Source organism: Sceloporus undulatus, chromosome 3 (assembly GCF_019175285.1).
Source record: "Sceloporus undulatus isolate JIND9_A2432 ecotype Alabama chromosome 3, SceUnd_v1.1, whole genome shotgun sequence".
Taxonomy (NCBI): domain Eukaryota; kingdom Metazoa; phylum Chordata; class Lepidosauria; order Squamata; family Phrynosomatidae; genus Sceloporus; species Sceloporus undulatus.
Window position 1 is genome coordinate 14,909,234 of NC_056524.1, and position 21,183 is coordinate 14,930,416.

General features: G+C 43.1%; 1 protein-coding gene across 2 annotated transcripts in view; it reads left to right on the forward strand.

Moving 5' to 3' along the window:
* The window catches only part of LOC121925779 (N-acetylated-alpha-linked acidic dipeptidase 2-like), a 48,101-nt gene that overhangs the window by 7,457 nt on the left and 19,461 nt on the right, over positions 1–21,183 (forward strand). For both annotated transcript variants that reach the window (XM_042458337.1, XM_042458338.1), the window contains exons 2-7: positions 3,460–3,571; positions 7,724–7,910; positions 8,755–8,856; positions 14,996–15,121; positions 17,807–17,993; positions 19,431–19,524. In XM_042458337.1, coding sequence (XP_042314271.1) covers positions 3,460–3,571; positions 7,724–7,910; positions 8,755–8,856; positions 14,996–15,121; positions 17,807–17,993; positions 19,431–19,524 — 808 coding nt within the window. The remainder of the gene's footprint in view (positions 1–3,459; positions 3,572–7,723; positions 7,911–8,754; positions 8,857–14,995; positions 15,122–17,806; positions 17,994–19,430; positions 19,525–21,183) is intronic.

Sequence of the window (21,183 nt, forward strand, 5' to 3'; positions counted from 1 at the left end):
TCGATCCGATGCGGCGTCACACCATTTCTTTTGTGCACTGTTCAGATGCACTTTGCCAAAGAAATGCTTAAAGTTATCGCCACTATTGAGGGTTGCAGATCTCAGATCCGTGATTAGGAGGGGCAACAGTACACTATATGTATCTTGGAGTAGACTAGGAGGCTGTACAGAATGGCCTCAGGGCAGAGTATGGGTGTGGCTAGGGTTGCCATAAGTGAGGACCTCCAAACCGGGACAAATGTGGGCAACATTTTCAAATGTAGGACACATTTTTATAAAATGGAGGACGCGCAAAAATTGAGTTTTTTTTTTAAAAAATGTTAATATAACTGATGTTTTTTAGGCATGATCAAAATGGAGGACATTTTGGCTCTATTCTTAGACAGATGGCAGAAATGGACTTGTCCTCGGGTTCAACTGTACATCTCAGAAGTGTGTACTTGGTCAAGGGACTGTAGTTTTCTTTACTGCGCATGAGTTATAAAATCACAGCAAGTTACATTGGCCGTGCCTCAGGGCTTGTTGATATCAATATCATCATCTCATCACTATAATTGGCCAAGAAAGGCAGACTTGTTAGCATTCAAGCACCATAAATACACAAAAAATGCACTTGCATATATTTATAATAAAAAATAATGAAAATAAATAAAAAACAAGGCAGGGGTGTATATATTGTATAAAAATTAATAAAATAAAACAAAAACAAGCAATAATAAAATTATAAAATAAAATAAAAACAAGCAATAATAAAAATTAATGAAATAAAAAATAAAAACAAGCATAATAAAAATTGAATGAAATAAAAAATAAAACAAGCAATAATAAAAAAATTTAAACAATAAATAAAATAAGTATTGTATATTTTAAAAAATAAAAAATAATTTAAAACCCCCAAAATACCAAGGCAGACCTAATGGCAACTGACTCAGCTTTCCTCTTCCTCCTCCTCCTCCTTCTGTGGCCCAATTCTGCCCTGGCCTTCAGGCACCCTTCCTCTGGCTCCTTCCTCCTCCTCCTCCTTCTCTCCCCCCTCCTCCTGCTTAGGATGGCTGGCACGGGAGGAAGGGAAGCGGGGCAGGCGTGCGCGCAGAGGGAATGGGGCAGGCGCGTGCGCTGCCACTGGCCCCTACTGAGGCCTGGGCAGCACGCAAGCCCTCCCAGTGGGGGCGCGGTGGCAGCGGCGCTTCTGCCGCCGGCCTGCCGAGGAAGAGGAGGAAGGTGGAGCCGGAGGAGGAGGTGGGTCGGCGGCGCAGCTGCCGCATTAGCGGCAGCGGCAATGGCCGGAGCGGACCCCCCAAACCGGGAACAAGGCACGGGTGGTGGCCCAAACTGGACCGTGACCGGGAGGGGCCCCCCGAAACCGTGAATGGCATGGGGGCCGCCGGGTTATGGCAACCCTAGGTGTGACATCTACACGATTCATGTCCCAATGCTGCCCTGAGTCTGCCGTCACACTGTGTGCCTGACCGCATGGCGGGTGGTGTTACAGTGCTCCTTTGGTGCTGCGTCCAGATGACACAGCGGCAAAAGGAGTGCCAGAAGGTGCTGCCACAGCAGTAAAGGTACTCTTTGCATGGTGCAAAAAAGGGGCCACTTTTTGCAGTTCCTTTTTGTGCCACAGAAATGCTAGATTGGGGCCACAGCATGTAGTTGCCACAGCCTCTATCCGGCACTGAAAGGGGTGGTCTGTTCAGCCCCTAGGTCTACAAAAGCTCATGCTGCCAACTTCTTCTCATTTACATTTGTGTAACACTGAATATATATATAACACACCATAGTATTCCACATTTCTACATATTGTTGTGAATGCTGGACTGTGAAGAAAGCTGATAGTAAGATAATCAACTTATTTGAGATGTGGTACCGGAGAAGAATCCTGCGGGTACTGTGGACTGCTAAAAAGACAAAGGATTGGGCCCAAGAGCAAATCAGGGCAGAATGCTCCCTAGAAGCCAAGATGACTAAATTGAGGTTGTCATACTTTGGTCATCTCATGAGAAGACATGATTCACTAGAAAAGAAAGTAATACTTGGAAAGGTGGAGGGCAGTAGGAAAAGAGGAAGATCGCATTTTAGATGGATAGATTCAGTCATGGAAGCCATGTCCTTGAGTCTACAAAACCTGAGCAGGACAGTTGAGAAATAGCATGGGTGACTTGGAGGATTCACATTCATAGTGTTGCCATGGGTTGAAGTCAACTTGAAGGCTGTTAACAACAACAACACTGATCAAATTTAACTATGAAAGCACAAATAAAGTTTACCGTACTTTATACCACCCATTGCATTCTGTACCTGAAATCCAGTTATGGTTTTATACTGGTGTAAATGTTTTTATACAAGTGCTTTGTGCTTTCTTACAGATTGTACAAGGGCAGCATCTTATTCAGGATTGCAAAAACACAGTTATACCAATGTAAACTATTTTGCAAACAATTTCCTTGCCTGTGAAACGCATAGGGCCACGATATGTTGACAGGCAACAGGAAGGCACATACAAACACATAAATGACAGGTTGGAGCAGACCTTGGTAAAGTTACTTTTGATCTGACTCCCAGAATCCACCAGTCAGCATAGCCACTGGCCCTGTTGGTTGGTGGATTCTATGAACTGAAGTCAAAAAGGATAACTTTTCCAAACTCTGAAATGGAACATAGTTGACCAATTTTCCTGCTAGAGCTTCCCTTGATAACCCCTCCTTGCTTTTTTTGAGCAAAAAAGGAACATTCATGCCATGTATTCTAACAAGATGAACTCTTCTTCATCTGTTTATTAGGCAGCTGAACCAACTTGTGATTGGAATAGTTATACCTAGAGATTAGTTTCAGAATTGAATAACTGTATCCAACATTTTCCTTGCACAGTATTTTGATCATTCTGGGCTGCCTACTTACAAGGTTATCTAAAGAGAGTACTGACACCTTCCCCCTTGTGCATAGGTATTGACACTGTTTCAAGTGAGCATAAGAAAATCTGAACTGGCATTAGAAAAAATGCTGCCACTATCATTCGTTTAAATAATATTTGTGCCTGTTTAATCTTCTGGCTGTTTGTTCACTGTAGGTAGTCTAAATGTCTTAAAGGCACGCTAAAGGAAACTAAACAGGGTCAGCTGTGTATAGTATATGGATGGGATACTGCCAATGACTACTAGGAACTGTAGGCTGTATCTCAGATGAAGGAAATAGTAAAAACACATCTGTGTATTCCTTGTCCAAGAAAATCCCATGAAATTCATGGGGATGGTATAAATTGACAGGCAATTTCAAGACATAGACTCACACAGGTAGCAGACAAGCAAGGTTGACAAGTCAGGCCACGTTCTATCATTTTGGATGGTGATCATAGCAAACAAATAAGACCTTGGTAGTTTGGATGATATCATTAAATCCTATCTACCATGTGGTTGTATGAATGGCTCTGACATTTTTCTCCTTGTTCTTAACACTTTGCAGGCTGGTCTGTGAAATCATTTGATAAATCGAGCAGCACAGTCAACACCTTTCAAAATATGAGAACGCAACTTCTCACAGAAATGAAAGCTGAGAACATCCAGCATTTTCTTCGGTAAGTTTCTTGGACAAACAGTTTTAAGATGGTAGTCTCAAAGATGCTACAAGATCTCTCATGTACTGATTCTACAGACTAACACGGCTGTATCTTTGAGTTTTAAGATGGGAAAATCCAAAGTACTGTGCAAACTTGTACATCACAGCAGCTTGATGAGGGATCGGTAGCACACTGATAGAAAGGATGGATCCATCTTGACTTGTATTTAGTGAATACTGGAGGAAAATGTTGGATTTGTAACTCCTGTCTGTTATTGGTTTGGCCCAGTGGGTGGAGAAACCCTAAAAAAGGGGATGCACTTAATGGTTCAATACAGCAAGCTAGGAAGAGCTACAGAGAAGTGTGTATGTGACCAAGTGAGAATCTTCAATGAGTGTAGTTTCCATGATCCTTGCTTGACTTCCTCCCTCTCCTACAATATGGGAAAAGCAGAGATTGGATGACTAAAGTCTGTAGTCTCCATGATCGTCATTCATCTTTTCTCTTCCATCCTCCTGATGTTTCTGTTGCATGGCAGGTGGACAGGAGAGACCAGACTCAAGATCCATAATAAACTATGGCCTCCAAGATCTTTGCTTGCCTTCCCTGCTTCCTCTGCTGCCAGCCACTAATGGTTGAGGAGAAAAGGACAAAGGTGATGGGGGATATTTTGTCTCCCCTGTGAGAACTCTTAGAAAGTTAAAACATTTTTGAAGATGGTCCTGGAAAGGGGAGAAAATTGAGTAAATTATTTGAGTCAATTATTTGTCAGCCCTGTCACAAACAAACCCCTCAGCAGCTGTCGGAACAAAGATGGTATAGGCCAAGATCCTATAACAGGATTGCACTGTGTAAATGTTCAAGTGTGGAGTTACATGTTGGTTGCACTATGGAATCTTTGTGTTGAATGCCAGCATTTTACAACCAGATGCACTAGGACTGCATCTGCACTGCGGAATTAATGAAGTGTGACTCTGTTTTAACCGCCATGGCTTGATGCTATGAAATTCTGGGTTTTCTAATTTTGTGAGCTATTTCACCTTCCCTGTCAGAGTGCTCTGGTGCTACAACAAGCTACAAATCCAAGGCTTCTATGGGATGGAGCCATGACAGTTAAAGTGGTGTCAAACTGCATCAATTCTGTAGCCTGTGAAATAGCAACCTGATGCTTTACCCAGTACTGTATACATCTACTTGCACAATGGCACCACATGTGCAGCTTTGCTTCCATAACCTTAAACTGAATACAGATTGGCTGAATATGTCTAGTTACTTCTGTTGGGGAACCTATGCACATGTAAGACATGAACAAGATTCCAGCCATGGCTTATAGAGTTTTGCAGATATTTCCCAGAAATCTCTGCCACTGGAAGAAAAAGGCTTCAGGCGCTGTTGATGTAAAGGAATAAAGAGACTGGTGAAATAGGTTGCCCAGAACTAGTAGATTTGCTCTGCCTTCCTTCAGTGTTACTGTGTAAAAAACAACAACAAGAGTGCTGGCATAGCACATGCGCAGAGTTTGAACCTATATGGTAAGAACAACAACTGGGGGTTGCAGCCACTTTGGCACTGATTAACCTTTAGGGTTCTTTTGCTTCTTATTTACAGAGAGTATCACTTAATCATTGAATTGCTCAATCTGTCTTGGTGTGGGTAGGATGGAACAGGAAGGCAGTTGCATGCCTGAAGACTTTCAGGGCTCACATTCCATTCTCCTGACCCATTTCTGACCACAGCACTATCAAGTCCCACATCAGACCCACCACCCGTCTTGTTTAAATATTAACCAGTTGAAAATCTAGTTTAGATGCCCCGAAAAGGAGGTGATGCTGATTGAATGTGCTTGACGTGTTGTGCCTTGGCATAGTCCAAGCTGCTCTATTTAAGTAACTGAGGCAGCAGTTAAGGTCTCCCCCTTCCTTTCATTACTTTACCAGTTTGCTGTTGTATAGAGCAGTACGCTCCATAGAGCTCTATGCATTCCACCATCAAAACTGAGAAAAATTATTTTGGGACTGGATCATGTAAAAATCTCTTCTATCTTTAATTTATCTCTAATTTAATTCATATCTTAATTATGGGAAAAGCTAGAAGTATAGGTCCAAAACACACTGCAGAAATAATGTAGTTTGAGACTGCTATGACTGCCCTGGCTCAGTGCTAAGGAATCCTGGGAACTGTAGTTTATTGTGGCACCAGAGCTCTCTGACAGAGAATGCTAAATATCTCATAAAACTACTGTTTTCAGAATTCCCTAGCATTGTGCCAGGGCAGTTAAAGCCACCTCAAACTGGATTATTTCTGCAGTGTTTTTTGGACCATAGAATCATAGAATTGGAAGAGACCACAAAGGCCATAAAGTCCAATCCCCTGCCATGCTGGAATGCATGATATATTTACATCTGAAGCTCTCTGATCTTGGAGGCTAAGCATTTTTAGACCTGGTTAGTACTTGGATGGATGACCGCCAAGGAATACCAGGTGCTGCAAGCTTTATTTCAAAATAAGGCAATAGTAAACTAACTCTGAGTCTTCCTTGTCTACAAAATTCATGAGGTTACTATACATTGACAGGTGACTTGGAGTTGGAGGCACATGCATGTGAATGACAATGATTCCTGGTTGTAATGCTGCTGTTGCCTTTCTCTCTTTCATATTGAAACAGAATCAAACATTAATCTGAGTATGAGTCAAACCTTGGTTTTGTTGTTTTCCTTTATCTGTTGGTTTGTTTTCTGTGTTTTTCCTAGTAAAATAAGATTTTAAATTAAAAAAAATTATGGGAAAACATTTACATTGCTGTTGTTTTTGTTCTTGTTTTGTTCCTTCAAGTTGTTGCAATTAACTGGGGGAGAGGAGGGGAGGAGACAGAATCTTGCCCTTTGCAGTAGACTCAGGCAAAAGCAAACTGCTCCAGTCTCTCCCAGCTTGTGAGTTCTTCTTCATTAATAACTGTTGTCATCTTGGCCTTACTGTGATATTCCTTGGCCACACATGTCCTGGTTTACATCTGTGAAATGCTGAAGGATGTGTAAATGTTTGCTGTTATTGTTGTTATTGTTGTGTAACTTCAGGTCTTTCTAACTTATGGCAAGTCTAAGGCGAACCTACTGCAGGGTTTTCTGAGACTGAGAGTGTGTGACTTTCCTAAGGTCACCTAGTGGGTTTTGCTGGCTGAGCAGGGATTTGAATCTTGGGCCTGGTACACACTGCTAGGAAGCAGTGTTCTGGCAGAGATAGTAGGGCGCAGGAGTGTGCACCAACTGCGTGCTCCCGAGCCCTATGACATGCGGGTGGTGCCATTACTGAACGGCAGTGCCCACACGGGAGGCGTATAGATGATATGTGGGTGTCTGAGCACCCACACATCTTTTAGAGGAAGTGGCATCACAGGATTGTGTCGGAACCCTTACGACGCCACAAAAAAGAAGCCACTCTAGGTGGTTTCTTTTTTTGCTGCACAGTGTTTCCCTGTGATTTGGTTGCTGTGGCAATGCTGCACAGCAAAGAGGGGAGGCCTTTCAGTGCCAGTGTGTACTGGGCCTTGGTCTCCCAGAATCCTATTCCCCTGCTCTACGCCACACTACAGAGCCAGTGTGACATAGTGGTTTGAACATTGGACTACAAATCTGGAGATCAGGGCACAATTCCCTTTTTAGCCATAGAAACTCAGCGGGTGACCTTGAGTGAGTCACATACTCGTGGGCCTAGAAACACCCTTAGTAGAGTCACCCTAGAATCGCCATAAGCTGGAAATGACTTGAAGGCACACAACAACAACAAACGTTTACATACCCTTCAATATTTCACAAATGTAAACCAGGACACATGTGGCCAAGGAACATCAGAGTATGGTCAAGATGACAAAAGTTATTAATGAAGAAGAACTCACCAGCTGGGAGAAACTGTAGCAGTTTGCTTTTACCTAAGCCTACTGGGTAAGGCAAGATGCTGTCTTTTCCTTTCCTCTCCCACAGCTAATTGCATGCAAACTACTTTTGCTCTTTGGGTTCAGGGGGTTTGGTCTCTAGGGTGGTGGAATGCCCTCACCAATTTAGGATAAGAGAGGCCAGAACCTCCCCCCCCCAAAAAAAAGCCTCAGATGCTCATTCCCATATGAGCTGCTTGAGCTCCCTTTGCTTACCTGGTCCTATTCTGTGCTTCTTTTAGTGCTTTCACCAAGTTCCCACATGTAGCAGGAACAGAACAAAATCTTCGCCTGGCAAGACAGATTCAGGCTCAGTGGAAGGACTTTGGCTTGGATACAGCCGAGTTGGTTCATTATGATGTCCTACTTTCCTACCCGAATCAAAGCACCCCCAACTATATTGCCATTATAGATGAACAGGGAAATGAGGTAAAGAAGAGGCCAGAATGTTCTGTCTTCTGTATGTGAGCCTAACAAAAGACAGAGTGGTGGGAAGAACTTGCAGTGAAATTTGAAAACCCATTAGGCCTAAATGGCTGTATTGTTGCACAAGGGGGAAGGAGATTAACACTAAGGCAGCAGTATGGAGTAGTTGTTAGAGACATGGATGGAGACATGGGATATCCAGGTTTATATTTCTCCTAAGCCATGAGACGTACTAGGAGATTTTGGACTAGACACACTCAGACTGGCCTACCTCATAGAATTGTTGTGCAATAAGGATAAGGCAAGAGGGAGGAGAATCATGTATGTTGTCTGAAGCTAATTGGAAGAAAGGAAAATAACTAATTACATTTGCTGTTGTGTGTCTTCATGCCATTTCTGGCAACCCTAAGGTGAACCGCTTATGGGGTTTTCTTGGCAAGATTTGTTCAGAGAGGGGCTTTGGCTTTGCCTTTCTCTGAGGCTGAGAAAGCGTGACCGGCCCAAAGTCACCCTATGGGTTTCATGGCCAAGCAGGGATTCAAACCCTGATCTTCACTACACCATGCTGTCTCTCCAACTAATTAAGTACTGAGGGCTTTACTTCTGAAAATGCTTGGATGGGGTTACATTGGAGATATCTGATCATAGAAGACATTTAATTGTAGCAGGATTGTCACCAACCATTTTTGTTTAACGCAACCAAGCTGAACTTCAGCACCAGAACTTCAACCTCTTTGAAATTCTAAGAGAGAAATGTCAGTTTTATGAAACTTTGCCAGTGTGTTGAATTTATGTGGGGGGAAAAGCTCCTCTGCCTTGTGTTTTTAATTTCTTCTCTTCTGACCAGATTTTCAAGACATCACTTTCTGAGCTCCCCCCTCCAGGATATGAAGATGTCTCTGGAATCCTACCACCTTATAATGCATTTTCAGCACAAGGCACACCAGTGGTAAGGGCTGAAGAAGCAGATTTCCATAAACTGTGTTATTCAAGTTCAAGGAAGGGAAAGGAGTTTAAAAAAAAAAAAGATGGGTCGGACCAAAGATCTGCCTGACGAGAAGCTCTGCCCTCAACAGTGGATAGTGGATTCCCAAGAGATGTTCCCAAACAATTCCAAAGTGGGATGACAATCCTGTTATTCATTTCAAAGCCTGGAGATGTTACCTTTTGGGACTACACCTTCTAGAATCCAAGCTAGATTGTTTTGTGGAAGCTGGGATATTCTGGCAATTGTAGTCGAAAAACCCAAAATTTCCAACTTCTGATTCATCTTGGACATCACCACATTCTGCCTCAGAATAGGAAAGTATCATATGAATACATAGTATTATGTATTGATACATTAATTCATTTATGGTTTCTTGAAGCCAAGGTTAGTCCAAGACATTTTGCAGCTTAAGGCAGATCAAAAGTGGCCCTTCCCTATCTCAAATATAAAAGCTGACTGAAGTGATAACAGGATATTACTTCAGCCCTGGCAACAGTACAGTTTCCTTCTTCCACTGCGTCCTGTTGCAATCTCCCACTTGTGGTGGGAGGCTAGTGTAGGTCCTGTCTGCGCAGGCCAAAATGCCCATTTCCCTGCTATTCTGGTACTGTCCTGTTTGGATGACACACATCCCAAACTCCATTTCTGGTGCAGGCAGTCTGGATGATGTCTGACATGTTCCCTACCAGAACTGGGGAATAACTATGTTAAAATTAATTTTCAGAGTCACCCGTTGCTCTGAAACCTCTAGGAAAATCTGAAGCCCTCTGTTTCTGTGTGGAAGTGTCTGTCTGCATGAGCATTCTATTTGGCTGCCTAGCACATCTGCTGCCACTGTGGGTCACTTGTTCTGAGGTCAGAACGAGGTGCCCAACATATGATCTTTGCTGAATCCATAATTCTGACCTGAGAAGTGATCAACCCACAGCCCTGAATGTGCATGATGGCCCAGTGGGAAACCTGTGCAGACAGCCACCAGTGCACAGTAATGGAGGTCAAGGTAATGGAGGCAGGTCAGGGTAGCTGCAGGTCCAGGATACTCTGAGCTGTATCCTGGTTAATATAGACAAGGCCTTAGGCAACACAGTGTATGTCCCATGGCACTGTGTTCGTGTCTTGGCCTTCAGCTCCTGCTGCCTGATACAGATTCTACATTCTGCTTAATAGTGAGGTCAGAAATTCTTAAAGCCCCCTGAGTGAGAAAGACTCATCATAACATCTAATAGCCATGGATTGCACAGGTTTAGAAAATATGGTGATATACAAATATGTTTTTTTTACTCCATTCTAATTCCATTGCAATCAGTACACAATATTCGGAGGGGTGTCATATTGAGGATGGAGCAAGCTTGTTTTCTGCTGCTCCAGAGAATGGGACATGGAGCAGTGGATGCAAATGATGGAAAAAAGATTCCACTTAAACATTAGGAAGAACTTCCTCACAGTAAGAGCTGTTTGATAGTGGCACACACTGCTCTGGAGCATGGTGGTGTCTCCTTTGGGTTTTTTAAACAGAGGCTGTCGAGAGTGCTTTGACTGTGTATTCCTCTTTGGCAGAGGGTTGGATTGGATGGCCCTTATGGTCTCTTTTGACTCATTCTATGATTCTATGAAAGGGCTCCAGATCTAGAATCCTATTAGAGACATACATCAGTATAAATATTCTTATGACAGTTGTCATCGTTTTTAATAGGTTGCACAGAGTACCTTAGGTTCTGCCACTGTAGCTGTTAAAACATGTCTCTGCTTGGCACAACAGCTATATTTTCAGAATCACAATCAACCTAAGGCACCCTGTACAACCTAATAAAAATGATGACAACTGAAAAATGATAAGGGCATTTAAGATATCATATACATGTATCCCTGAGTGTACTTTATCTTCAGTCTTATCAGCCATTGAACAATGTGAATTGTACAACTGGTTGTGCAATGGTGTAATCTAGTAAACAGGCCACGTACATCAACCACAGTGTAGCTAAACTAATATAACTTTACCCTAAAAAACTCCTCTCTTTGTTCTTGGCATAGACTTCTTCTGACACCTTCTGATAACTTGGCCACATCCTGTCCCATAATAGTCACTTTTTCAAAGTAGAATGTCTGTAAAAATAGTGAGCTCCATTTCTCAGTATTTTTCATGTTTTCCTGTGTACATTTTACCCTTCTAGCAGTGTGGATGTATATGTGTGTGTGTGTGTGTGTGTGTGGTGTGTGTGTGTGTAATTGGGAAAACAATAGTCCTTAATAGGAATTTGACTTCATTTCTCCTGTGAGCTTTGACTTCATGTAGTACAGCAAAAAATCTGTTTCTGTTTACTTTAATCTGCTTTTTAAACACACACATACATATATATTATAATAGATTTCTATAGCACCTGTCAGGATCAGGGCTTTCCTGCCTGGTTTACACAGTGGCCATTTAAGTAATGAAATGTATGCATTGTCACAAAGCAAGCAAAACAAAAGCCTAATTATTAGAAGCAGAAGAAAAGCTAAATCTGGAATTTTTAAAAACCCTTCCTTGGTTAAATAAAAAAAACCTTTGCTTGGTGCTGAAAAAAATAATGGCAGTTGCCAGGTGAGCTGTTTTCAGGACATAATTCCAAGATAGGAACCAGGTACCTGGGGCAGGGGGCAGAGCTTCCAGGGGGTAGGATCAAAATGGCACACCTTCTCATCTTGTTGCCGTGCACTATCAGCCAGGTGTCACCTTTTCTGGACTGTCACCTGGTATGGTCAGCAACCCCACACACACACACACACACACACACACTCACATACACAAGTGTGTGGGTACCTGAGTTACTGCTCTCTAAGTAAGAGTGCCAGATCTCAGGGCCTGGCCCTATGCCTCCAATTTCCATGGGTTATCTCCAGAGTAGTGTTTGAATGGACCAGAATACTCCAGGAGCAGCCAGGGGTATTCTGGCCTCAAAACTGCTCTGATACCCCGCCCCCAAGCCATTACTGGCCCACTCTAGAGTGACACTGGGTGACTGTTCACATATGTGCCCCACTGTGCCATCTGGTACTTTTGTCACCAGTGCAAGTTGCTCCCTCTGAGGCTGAAAACAAGGAACCTACCATCAATCACATGGCTGGGCGCCTCATTCGGACCTCAGAGGGAGTGACTCACAACAGTGGTAGTGGCAGTGGGTGGCAAAGTAGGACATATTGCAAACAGCCACCCAGAGTCACTCTGGAGAGCACCAGATCTTCTGGGATGATCCAGAGCAAAAGTTTCTATCATCAGTGTTAAGGGTAGTATACGGAAGGTTTGGTGCTGAACTGGCTGTATGTTGTCTGGACAGTTTGCACCAGAACTGGAGATTGGGTTCTGCATCATCAAAACTGATCACCTCGATGATGGGGGAGGATGTGTTATTTGGCCCATGCAGACATGGGCCAAATGGGAGATGAGGATGTAAATTCTAAAGCTGGGGGGGGGGATCATTTGCAGGCAGGAGGAAAGGACTGTGTGCAAATCTCCAACTTAGATAAGAGAGCAGCTGCTTCCTATGGTTTACAAGGGTGAGTTGACTGGTTCTTGCAAACTTGCAAAGACTCTTTAGTGGGGTCTACATATTTACTTAGTTTCCTCCTTCCCTCCCAGTCATAGTGGCACCAGGGCTGATTCCACACCCTCCCATCCCGCCCTTTGCTCTGCATCCTGCTCTGCATCCACCTTCTGGCTTGAAGCAAGAAGATTAGATTATGTGTGTATGTGCTTTCAAGTTGCCTATCTAGATTAAATGGTCTTTATCCTGTCTCCCATTGTAAATTAGGAGAAACAATCCTCTCATTTCACTTTAAATTGGGAACAGCTCTTTTAAACTAAGATTTTTATCTTATTTTTCAAAAGAAAAAATACATTAGGTGTGTTTGTGTGTGTATGTTTGAATGATAAGCTCTGAGTAACTATGGTTGGTACTTAAAACATAATTCTTAATCACACTGTCAGGGACTGTGCTTACGTGTCAGGTTTTTGCCCAGAAATCTCAGGACCTGGGATGATCCTGAACTGCCAGCCCTAGTTCCAAGCCATAACACTTTAAAGTGAGCTTGGAATTAGGCCAGGAACCAGTGGAAGTCTCTCAGCTCTGACAAGATAGGTCCTCAATGTACAGTTCTCATCACTACATTACATTAACATTGCTGTTTCCAATACCAAAGTCAAGCACCGTGGGCCAGTACAGGTTGAGTCTCCCTTATCTGAAATGCTTGGGACCAAAAGTGTTTTGGATTTCAGATTTACTGGATTTCGGAATACCTGTATTTGCTTATACATTCATAATCTTGGAGATGGGACCCATGTCTAAACACAAAATTCATGTACATTTCATATGTACCTTATACACATAACCTGACCAAATGCATCTGGGGAAGTAGCCTTAAGTCTACAAAAGCTCACACTGCCAACTTCTTTCTTTCAGTTAGTCTCAAAGGGGCTACAAAATCTCTCTACACACTGAGTCTACAGACTAACATGGCTATATCTTTGAAACCTAGTCTGAAGGTAATTTTATACAATATTTGTCACCATTTTGTGCATGAAACAAAGTGTTTGTGTACACTGACACATCAGAAAGCAAAGGTATCACTAACTTAGCAACCCATGAAAAAAGTTTTTTTAAAATATTTTGGATTTTGGAATTCCAAATAAGGAAGACTCAGACTGTAGACAGGAACTCAAACTTGTATGGAGAAAGTATCCTTTAGCTCAACGCTCTTACTGCCAGTAATGAAGCCAAAAAGAGACATTTCAGCCTTTTAAAATGAAGAAAATTCATAGAATGTCCCAAATGATAATATTATGGGTAAAACAGTGTGCCCTTTAGCTCTCCTGCCTCTGGTTAATTATCTGCTGTCTTGCTTTCTTAGTTGCTTTTAAAATGATCCAACTTCTCTTTCACCATCCCACTTTCACCCTTTGTCTTCAGCTTACTTGAATTCCTGAATATTGATTTTAAAGTGCAAAAAGTTTGAACTTGTAAGAATTATTCTAATTAGGGATTTTTTTATTAGCTCAATTTGCTGAGGGGAGGGTTTCTTACAAGTACCTTTAGAGACCAAATCCCATAGTGTCTACGAAGAGACTGGGCAACTCCAAATGAATGATGCAGAGGAAAATTCTTTTAATTGAAGTCTAATGTTATTGATAGGATAGGAACACATGCACACACTTACACTCACACATTCTTTTGAGGCTAATAGAATAAAGAGAGGAAAGTGGCCAAGAACAAAAAGCATCACTGAGGGCTATACTCACCTCTAAGATATCCCATGGAATTCAGTGTAGTTGCTGCATGGATAGTAAGGATAAAGGGGAGGGAAAATGGATTGGAACTGTATCAGAACTCAAACTGACAAGAAGCCTGTCTGAATTCTAAGGCACACAACCCAAAGCAAAGAACCTGCAGGGTCTTAAATAGGCTTTTGCCCTGCCTTCAGCAGAGGCTTGCTTTTCTACTTCAAAGTAAAAACCAAATTTACACATTAAAGATTGCTTCATCTGTAGTCAGCCTCTGCAGTGAGAAAAGGCCATCTGTGCTGGAATAGCTGTGGCCTGCAAAACATCCAAGTGTCATAAATCCGTTCAAAGGTGTGAAGGACTCTTCCTGTTGACCACTCCTAACTGGGCTCCACTGCATAAATGATGTGCTCACTTTGCACTTATGGAAGACTTTGGTCAATTCCCATCATGCCCTTCCATATAGGGTCATAAGAAAGAATGTCACCCACACTAAGGCTGTTAAGGCTTCTTAGAGACCTCTATGCTCAACAAAGCTAGGGTGGACACATCCAATTACCTCCACCAATGTATTTTAGTTGTGAGGATTTAGGGCTCTTTTTGAAAAAATCCAATCTTGCTAACACACTCAAAGGGAGAAGGGCAGCAGAATCTTGCCCTTCCCAGTAGAGTTAGGCAAAAGCAAACTGGTGCAGCCTTTTCTAGTTTGTGTGTTCTTCCTTCATGATTATCTTTTGCCATCTTGACCACACTCTGATGTTACATAGTAGCAGTGCTAGAGACCATATGAGTTCACAAACAGATCAATTGCATTTTTAACATTTGTTTGTTTCTACTACTGAAAAGGCAGATTTGGTGTATGCAAACTATGGACGCACTGAAGATTTTTTCACGCTAGAGCGGAAGATGGGAATCAACTGCACAGGAAAGATTGTCATTGCCCGGTATGGGAAAATATTCAGAGGAAACAAAGTAAGTGGTCATCTTCTTTCTGACATTATTTTTGCCTTTCCACCCAGTTTGAGTTGGTGGCTTCCAAATCATTGGCATGTGGATTTATTTATTTTTTGTGAAAACTTTTAAGGGGCTATGTAGTTCCCACATATATTGAGGGTGCCAGGTTGAGGGAGGCTGATGCGTATTGGGGAGATTCTAGTCAAAATTCAATGAGTGCCTTGAAATTAAAATTGACATGCAATGACATGAATATGAGATACTGTTGTTTCTTCTTGGGTTATGATGAGAAGATTCATTTTGAAAACAGCTCCTTAGGAGATTACTACATGCAGCTTTTAAACCACAATTACAGTTGGAAAATATCACCTTTGCCAATCTTTCACTTTGAGTTTGTGAGTACCGAGGAAGTGGACAAGATTCTCCGAAGTGTTAGCAAGACAACATGCTCTCTCGATCCCTGTCCTTCATAGCTGGCGGCCCAGGGGGGAACGGCGGTAACCTCTATGTTACGCCTTATAATTAATTCATCCTTCAGGGAGGGGCGTTTTCCATCTAGCTTAAAATCAGCAGTAGTAAAACCTCTGCTAAAAAAAGCCCTCCCTGGACTCCCTGATTCGGAATAACTATCGTCCTGTGTCACTGCTGCCTTTTCTGGGGAAGGTGATCGAGAGAGCAGTTGCTTTCCAGCTTCAGGGGATCTTGGAAGAAACAGATTTTGTAGACCCATTTCAAACTGGCTTCCGGGCGGGCTATGGAGTTGAGACTGCCATGGTCGCCTTAGTCAATGATCTCCGTCTGGGCATGGACAGGGGAAGCATGTCCCTGTTAGTGCTTTTGGACATCTCAGTGGCTTTCGATACCATTGATCATGGTATCCTTCTGGAACACCTTAGGGAGTTAAGTATTGGAGGCACTGCGCTCCAGTGGTTCCATTCCTACCTCTCGGGTAGATTCCAGATGGTGCAGCTGGGGACATTTGCTCCAATAAGAGGGAACTTACATCTGGTGTCCGTCAAGGAGCTATTCTGTCCCCCATGCTATTCAACATTTACATGAAACCACTGGGAGAGATCATCCGGAGACATGGGGCATGGTGTTATCAGTACACTGATGACACCCAAATATGTTTCTCTGTATCTCTGACTGATGCAGTGACTAGGGATGGCATCTCTCCTCTAAATGCCTGCTTGGAGTTGGTAATGGGCTGGATGAGGAAAAACAAACTCAGTTTGAATCCAGAGAAAACAGAAGTACTAGTGATAGGCACTCCCAATCTGGGTGGTGAAATTTGCCCACCTGTCCTGAATGGGGTCATGCTCACCCTGAAGGACTCAGTTCGCAGTTTGGGGGTGCTTTTGGACTCGTCGCTCCAGTTGACTTCTCAAGTGGATGCGACGGTCAGAAGCTTCGGCTGATACGCCAACTACGACCCTACCTTGGCCGGGGGGACCTTGAAACAGTGGTACATGCTCTGGTAACCTCTCGGTTGGATTTCTGTAATGCGCTCTACATGGGGCAACCCTTGTACCAAACCCGGAAGCTTCAGCTAGTGCAGAATATGGCAGCAAGGTTGGTCATTGGATGTTCCACGGCTGACCATATAACACCGGTTTTGCAAGATCTCCATTGGCTGCCTGTTTGCTTCTGGGCACAATACAAGGTGTTGGTTATAACCTATAAAGCCCTAAATGGCTTGGGCCCAGGTTACTTGGAAGACCACCTCTCCCCATATAATCCACCCCACACACTCAGGTCAGCTGGGAAGAATTTGCTGAGGATCCCAATAGCGAGATATGTGTCAACCTCGCAAAGGGCCTTTTCCATCTTGGCCCCTAGGATCTGGAACACCCTTCCCGATGAGCTCCGCTCCACCACCTCCCTGGATCTCTTAAAAAGAGACTCAAGACCTTCTTGTTTCGACAAGCCTTCCCCGATGTTCCTTGATATCATGTGACTCCCCCCTATATGTACTGTACTATTGACTGCACTCAGCTAGCTTGGATTTGATGTAATGGTTTTAATTTGTATAACTGTAATGTTTTTATTGAAGCTTTATTTATGTATTGCAATTTTTATTCTGTATTATCTACTCTGTCATTGCAGTTTTTACCCGTACACCACTTTGATCACTGCGGAAAAGCGATTTATAAATAAAACGTATTATTATTATTATCTTTATTGCATGGTGTCACCTCCAAACCATAGGTGCTTTGTCTGTGAAGGCATCTGTTTTTATTGACAGGGTAATCCCATCAATAAGCTCCAAATTACACTACAGGTAATTCATTCTCAGGTGTGAAATATTGCTGCCACAACAGTTCCAATATTAGCAGTCATGTGGTGTCAGTCTCCTCTTCTCTCGCTGTCTCCCCTTCCCTTCACTATCCCCCAACAGGCTGATTTCCTTAATTTTTTTCTATTTCTTTTCTTTTTTAAAAGAAAACTTAAACCACATTATCATAATTTCAGAGCTGCATTAAAAATAAAATAATCCCCCAAAGGCATGCTCGATGGGGTGTAGGGCAAGGAGATGGTGTTAAGCCATGTGAAATATGGTAGGAGCAGCCCCAGTTGTGAAATGTGGAGACATGTGATAATAACTGCTCTCAAACTAGTATGTTTTCATTTTCATTAACAAATGCGATTGCAGCAAGAATAGGGCTTGAGTGATAATGTCCTTAATTTTTAACTGCTCTGTAGGTTAAAAATGCCATGTTAGCTGGAGCTAAAGGAATTATCCTTTACTCAGACCCTGCGGATTACTGCGCACCTGGAGTCAAAACTTATCCAGATGGATGGAATCTTCCTGGAGGAGGAGTTCAGCGAGGAAACGTGTTAAATCTCAATGGGGCAGGAGATCCTCTGACTCCAGGCTATCCAGCCAAAGGTGAGTGACTCTAGGGTTGCTACTTCAGAATCATCCCAGGCCCTGAGATTTCCCACAATCCCCAGTCAGCAGAGGCACTGGGGATTCTAGGAGTTGTAGTCTGGCAGGTAACACTTTTTTATTTGGACTACAATTCTACCTATACAGAATCTAAAAGTTCTTCCAGATTTAACAGTGCAGAGACTTCCTGAGAAATTTGATGTACTCTGGACAGTAAGCCTTTCACAGAACAGAGTTTGCTTGTATCCCAGTGCAAGTTACTTTGCTTTTTGAAATTTTATTGCCTATGTTTTATGTTGCTTTGTCCCTGTCCTCGCTTGGCCAAGAAGGAAAGTGGTCTTTGCCTCCACTGATATCTTTCTAAACCATCTTCACTGAAAACAGAAATAATATCTGAGACAAAATGTAGGTTGTCCCTTTTTCTCTCCTGTATGATTTTTAACATCTTTGCCTGATCAAGAAACCAACAAAGCTTCAAAAGCTTGCAGGATCTATTTTGTGCTTTGTAGTTGGCCCAATAAAGGTACAAGTTGAGTCTTACCCAGAATGTTTGGATTTCAGATTTTTATTTTATTTTATTTTATTTTGGATTTTGGAATATTTGCTTTTGCTTAATGAAATATCTTGGAGATGGGACCCAAGTCTAAACATGAAATTAATTTATGTTTTGTATGCAGCTTAAACACATAGTCTGAAGATAATTTTATATACAATATTTTAAATAATTTTATGCATGAAACAAACTCAACCTGTAATTGGAAAACACATGCTGTTCACTTCTTGTTTTAGAAAACAGACCTCTCCTAAAATGGCTTGGGGGCCAAAAACATGATGAAAACGTTATCTATGGTGCAGTACAGACCAGCAGTGAAACACTGGCCCTTTTTGCTGTGCAACATTGCCGCAGCAACCAGACCGCATGGCACAGCTGTACAGCAAAAAAGAAGCCGCCTAAAGCAGATTCTTTTTTGCGGCGTCATAAGGGCTATGACACAGCCCTTATGACGCCATTTTTGCTAAAAGATATGTGGGCGCTCGGACGCCCACACATCATTTCTACGCCTCCTGTGTGGCCGGTGCCGCACAGTGGTGCCGCCCGCACGTAGTAGGGCTCGGGAGCGTGTGGTTGGTGCGTGCTCCCGAGCCCTACTATTGCTGCCTGGACACCACTTTCTAGCGATGTGTATTGGGCCTATTTATCCTAGTGGGTATTTGGGAGCAACTTTATTTTACTTGTGGGGGCTCCTGTGGGCCACAAAAATTCCATTGGGGTGCCACAGGCAGACTGTGGGCCACATTTTCCCCACCCCTGATTAAAATAATATAAGGAGGATTGAGGACATGCATCAGCCATGGCAGTTGATGCCAAGTACTGACATGGAGTGTTGCAAGAAAGTAACATCCTGGTTATTTCAGAAACTCTTCTTGGTTTCTTAGAATACACCTTCAGGTATGAGATGAATGATGGAGTAGGGATTCCCAAAATCCCGGTTCATCCCATTGGCTACCATGATGCTGAAATGTTACTACGGTATGTAGATTTTGCAATCATTGACCATCTTTGTCGAAAACAGGGCTGTTTTATACTATTAGTTTAACGTGAATTAGCCTGTTTTGTTTTTTTAAACCAAACAAATTATTTATATTGGAAGATGAAACTAGAAAGAATTCTGAGACAATCTAATTGAGGAAAGTTTTTAACTTTCTTGTGATGTTTAGCTGTGGCCCTGTCTGAATGGGACAAATAAAATGCCCTCCTTCATCCTCTTGGCAAGGAGTCCAGACAACGAATGGCCCAAACCCCAGTTCTAATGCAAGCACTCTGGATGACATCCAGGCCGTTCAGCACCAAACCTGGGTATACCCCACTTAAAATGGAATTTAAAAAATCATGTTTTGCTCCAGATCTTCTTGGAAGATCCAGAACCCTCACTTGCAATGTCAGGTTGTTCACACATAAGTCCTGCTGTGACATTTGGCACCACCGCTGTTGCCTTAAGTTGCTTGATCTGAGGTCAGAATGAGACACCCAGCTATGTGATTGATGCTGAATGCTTTGTTTTGACCTTGAAGCAAACTAACCCCCGGCAGTGGTGGTGCACAGCACAGTGGGACACACATACAAATAGCCACCTGGCATTGCAACAGGAGTGCCAGGTAATGGGGGGGGGAGGGATATCAGGGCAGCACTAGGGCTAGAATACTTGGGGCTGCTCCTGGAATATTCTAGCCCATGCAGACAGGGGTTGTATCTGTTTTAACTTTTCTAAATTGCTTTGAAGAAGGCTGGGTAGTGATGATGGTGGTGGTGATGGTGAACAACAGTCTTGGGGAGAATCTCATGGTTCACAGATATTTGTTGTTAACTGCCCTCAAGTTAATCCCAGCTCATGGCAGCCCTGTAGATGAGATATCTCCAAGACTCCTTATCATTCACTGCTCTTCCTAGGTCCTATAAATTCATAACAGAGTCTATCCATCTAGAATTCTGTCCATCTCAAAAATACAGTTAAACAAATGAGGCCCATTCCTTTCCAGAATGGTCTGAGGAAGCCAAAAGCATGCAATGAATAATGAGAGATGGTTGTGTGGTATATTTCTCCATTCTTACTCAGGCATAATCCAGACCGGCGCTTTGTACCGCCTGGCCATGTACTAGGGTTGCCTGAGGGCAGAGTGTCCGCATGCCTCATAACCCTAGTACGTGGTGGTGCCATAATCATGGCAGCCTCTAATCTGCACAGGGGCTGCCATGATTATGTCACATACGTGCTGCATCCAAACGGAGTGGTGCGGCATGTGTGTGATGTCTCTGTGCTGCCCCAGGCCACTTATGCCACCCTGGCTGTCATGTGAGAAGGAGCTCCGAAATGGAGCTCCTTCAGGGTGTGCACCTCATTCCCACAGCCACCAAGTGGCTGCGGGAATGACACCAGAGAGAAAGGGACCAGGTGGCCCCTTTCTGCCATGGCTGCGGCTCCTGGGGTGACCAGGGGCATGAAGCCCCAAGGACACACCTTTTCCGCACCACGGAGAAGCACCATTTTACCACTTCTCCGTGGCCTGGAAAAAGTCCAGATTGGGGCTGCAGGGCTGCCAGTGAGGCTGCCCTGCCCCCAACCCAGAGCTAAAAGGGGCGGTATATGCTGCACTTCAGTTAGTATCCTATGTTCACAGAGCATGCTTATTG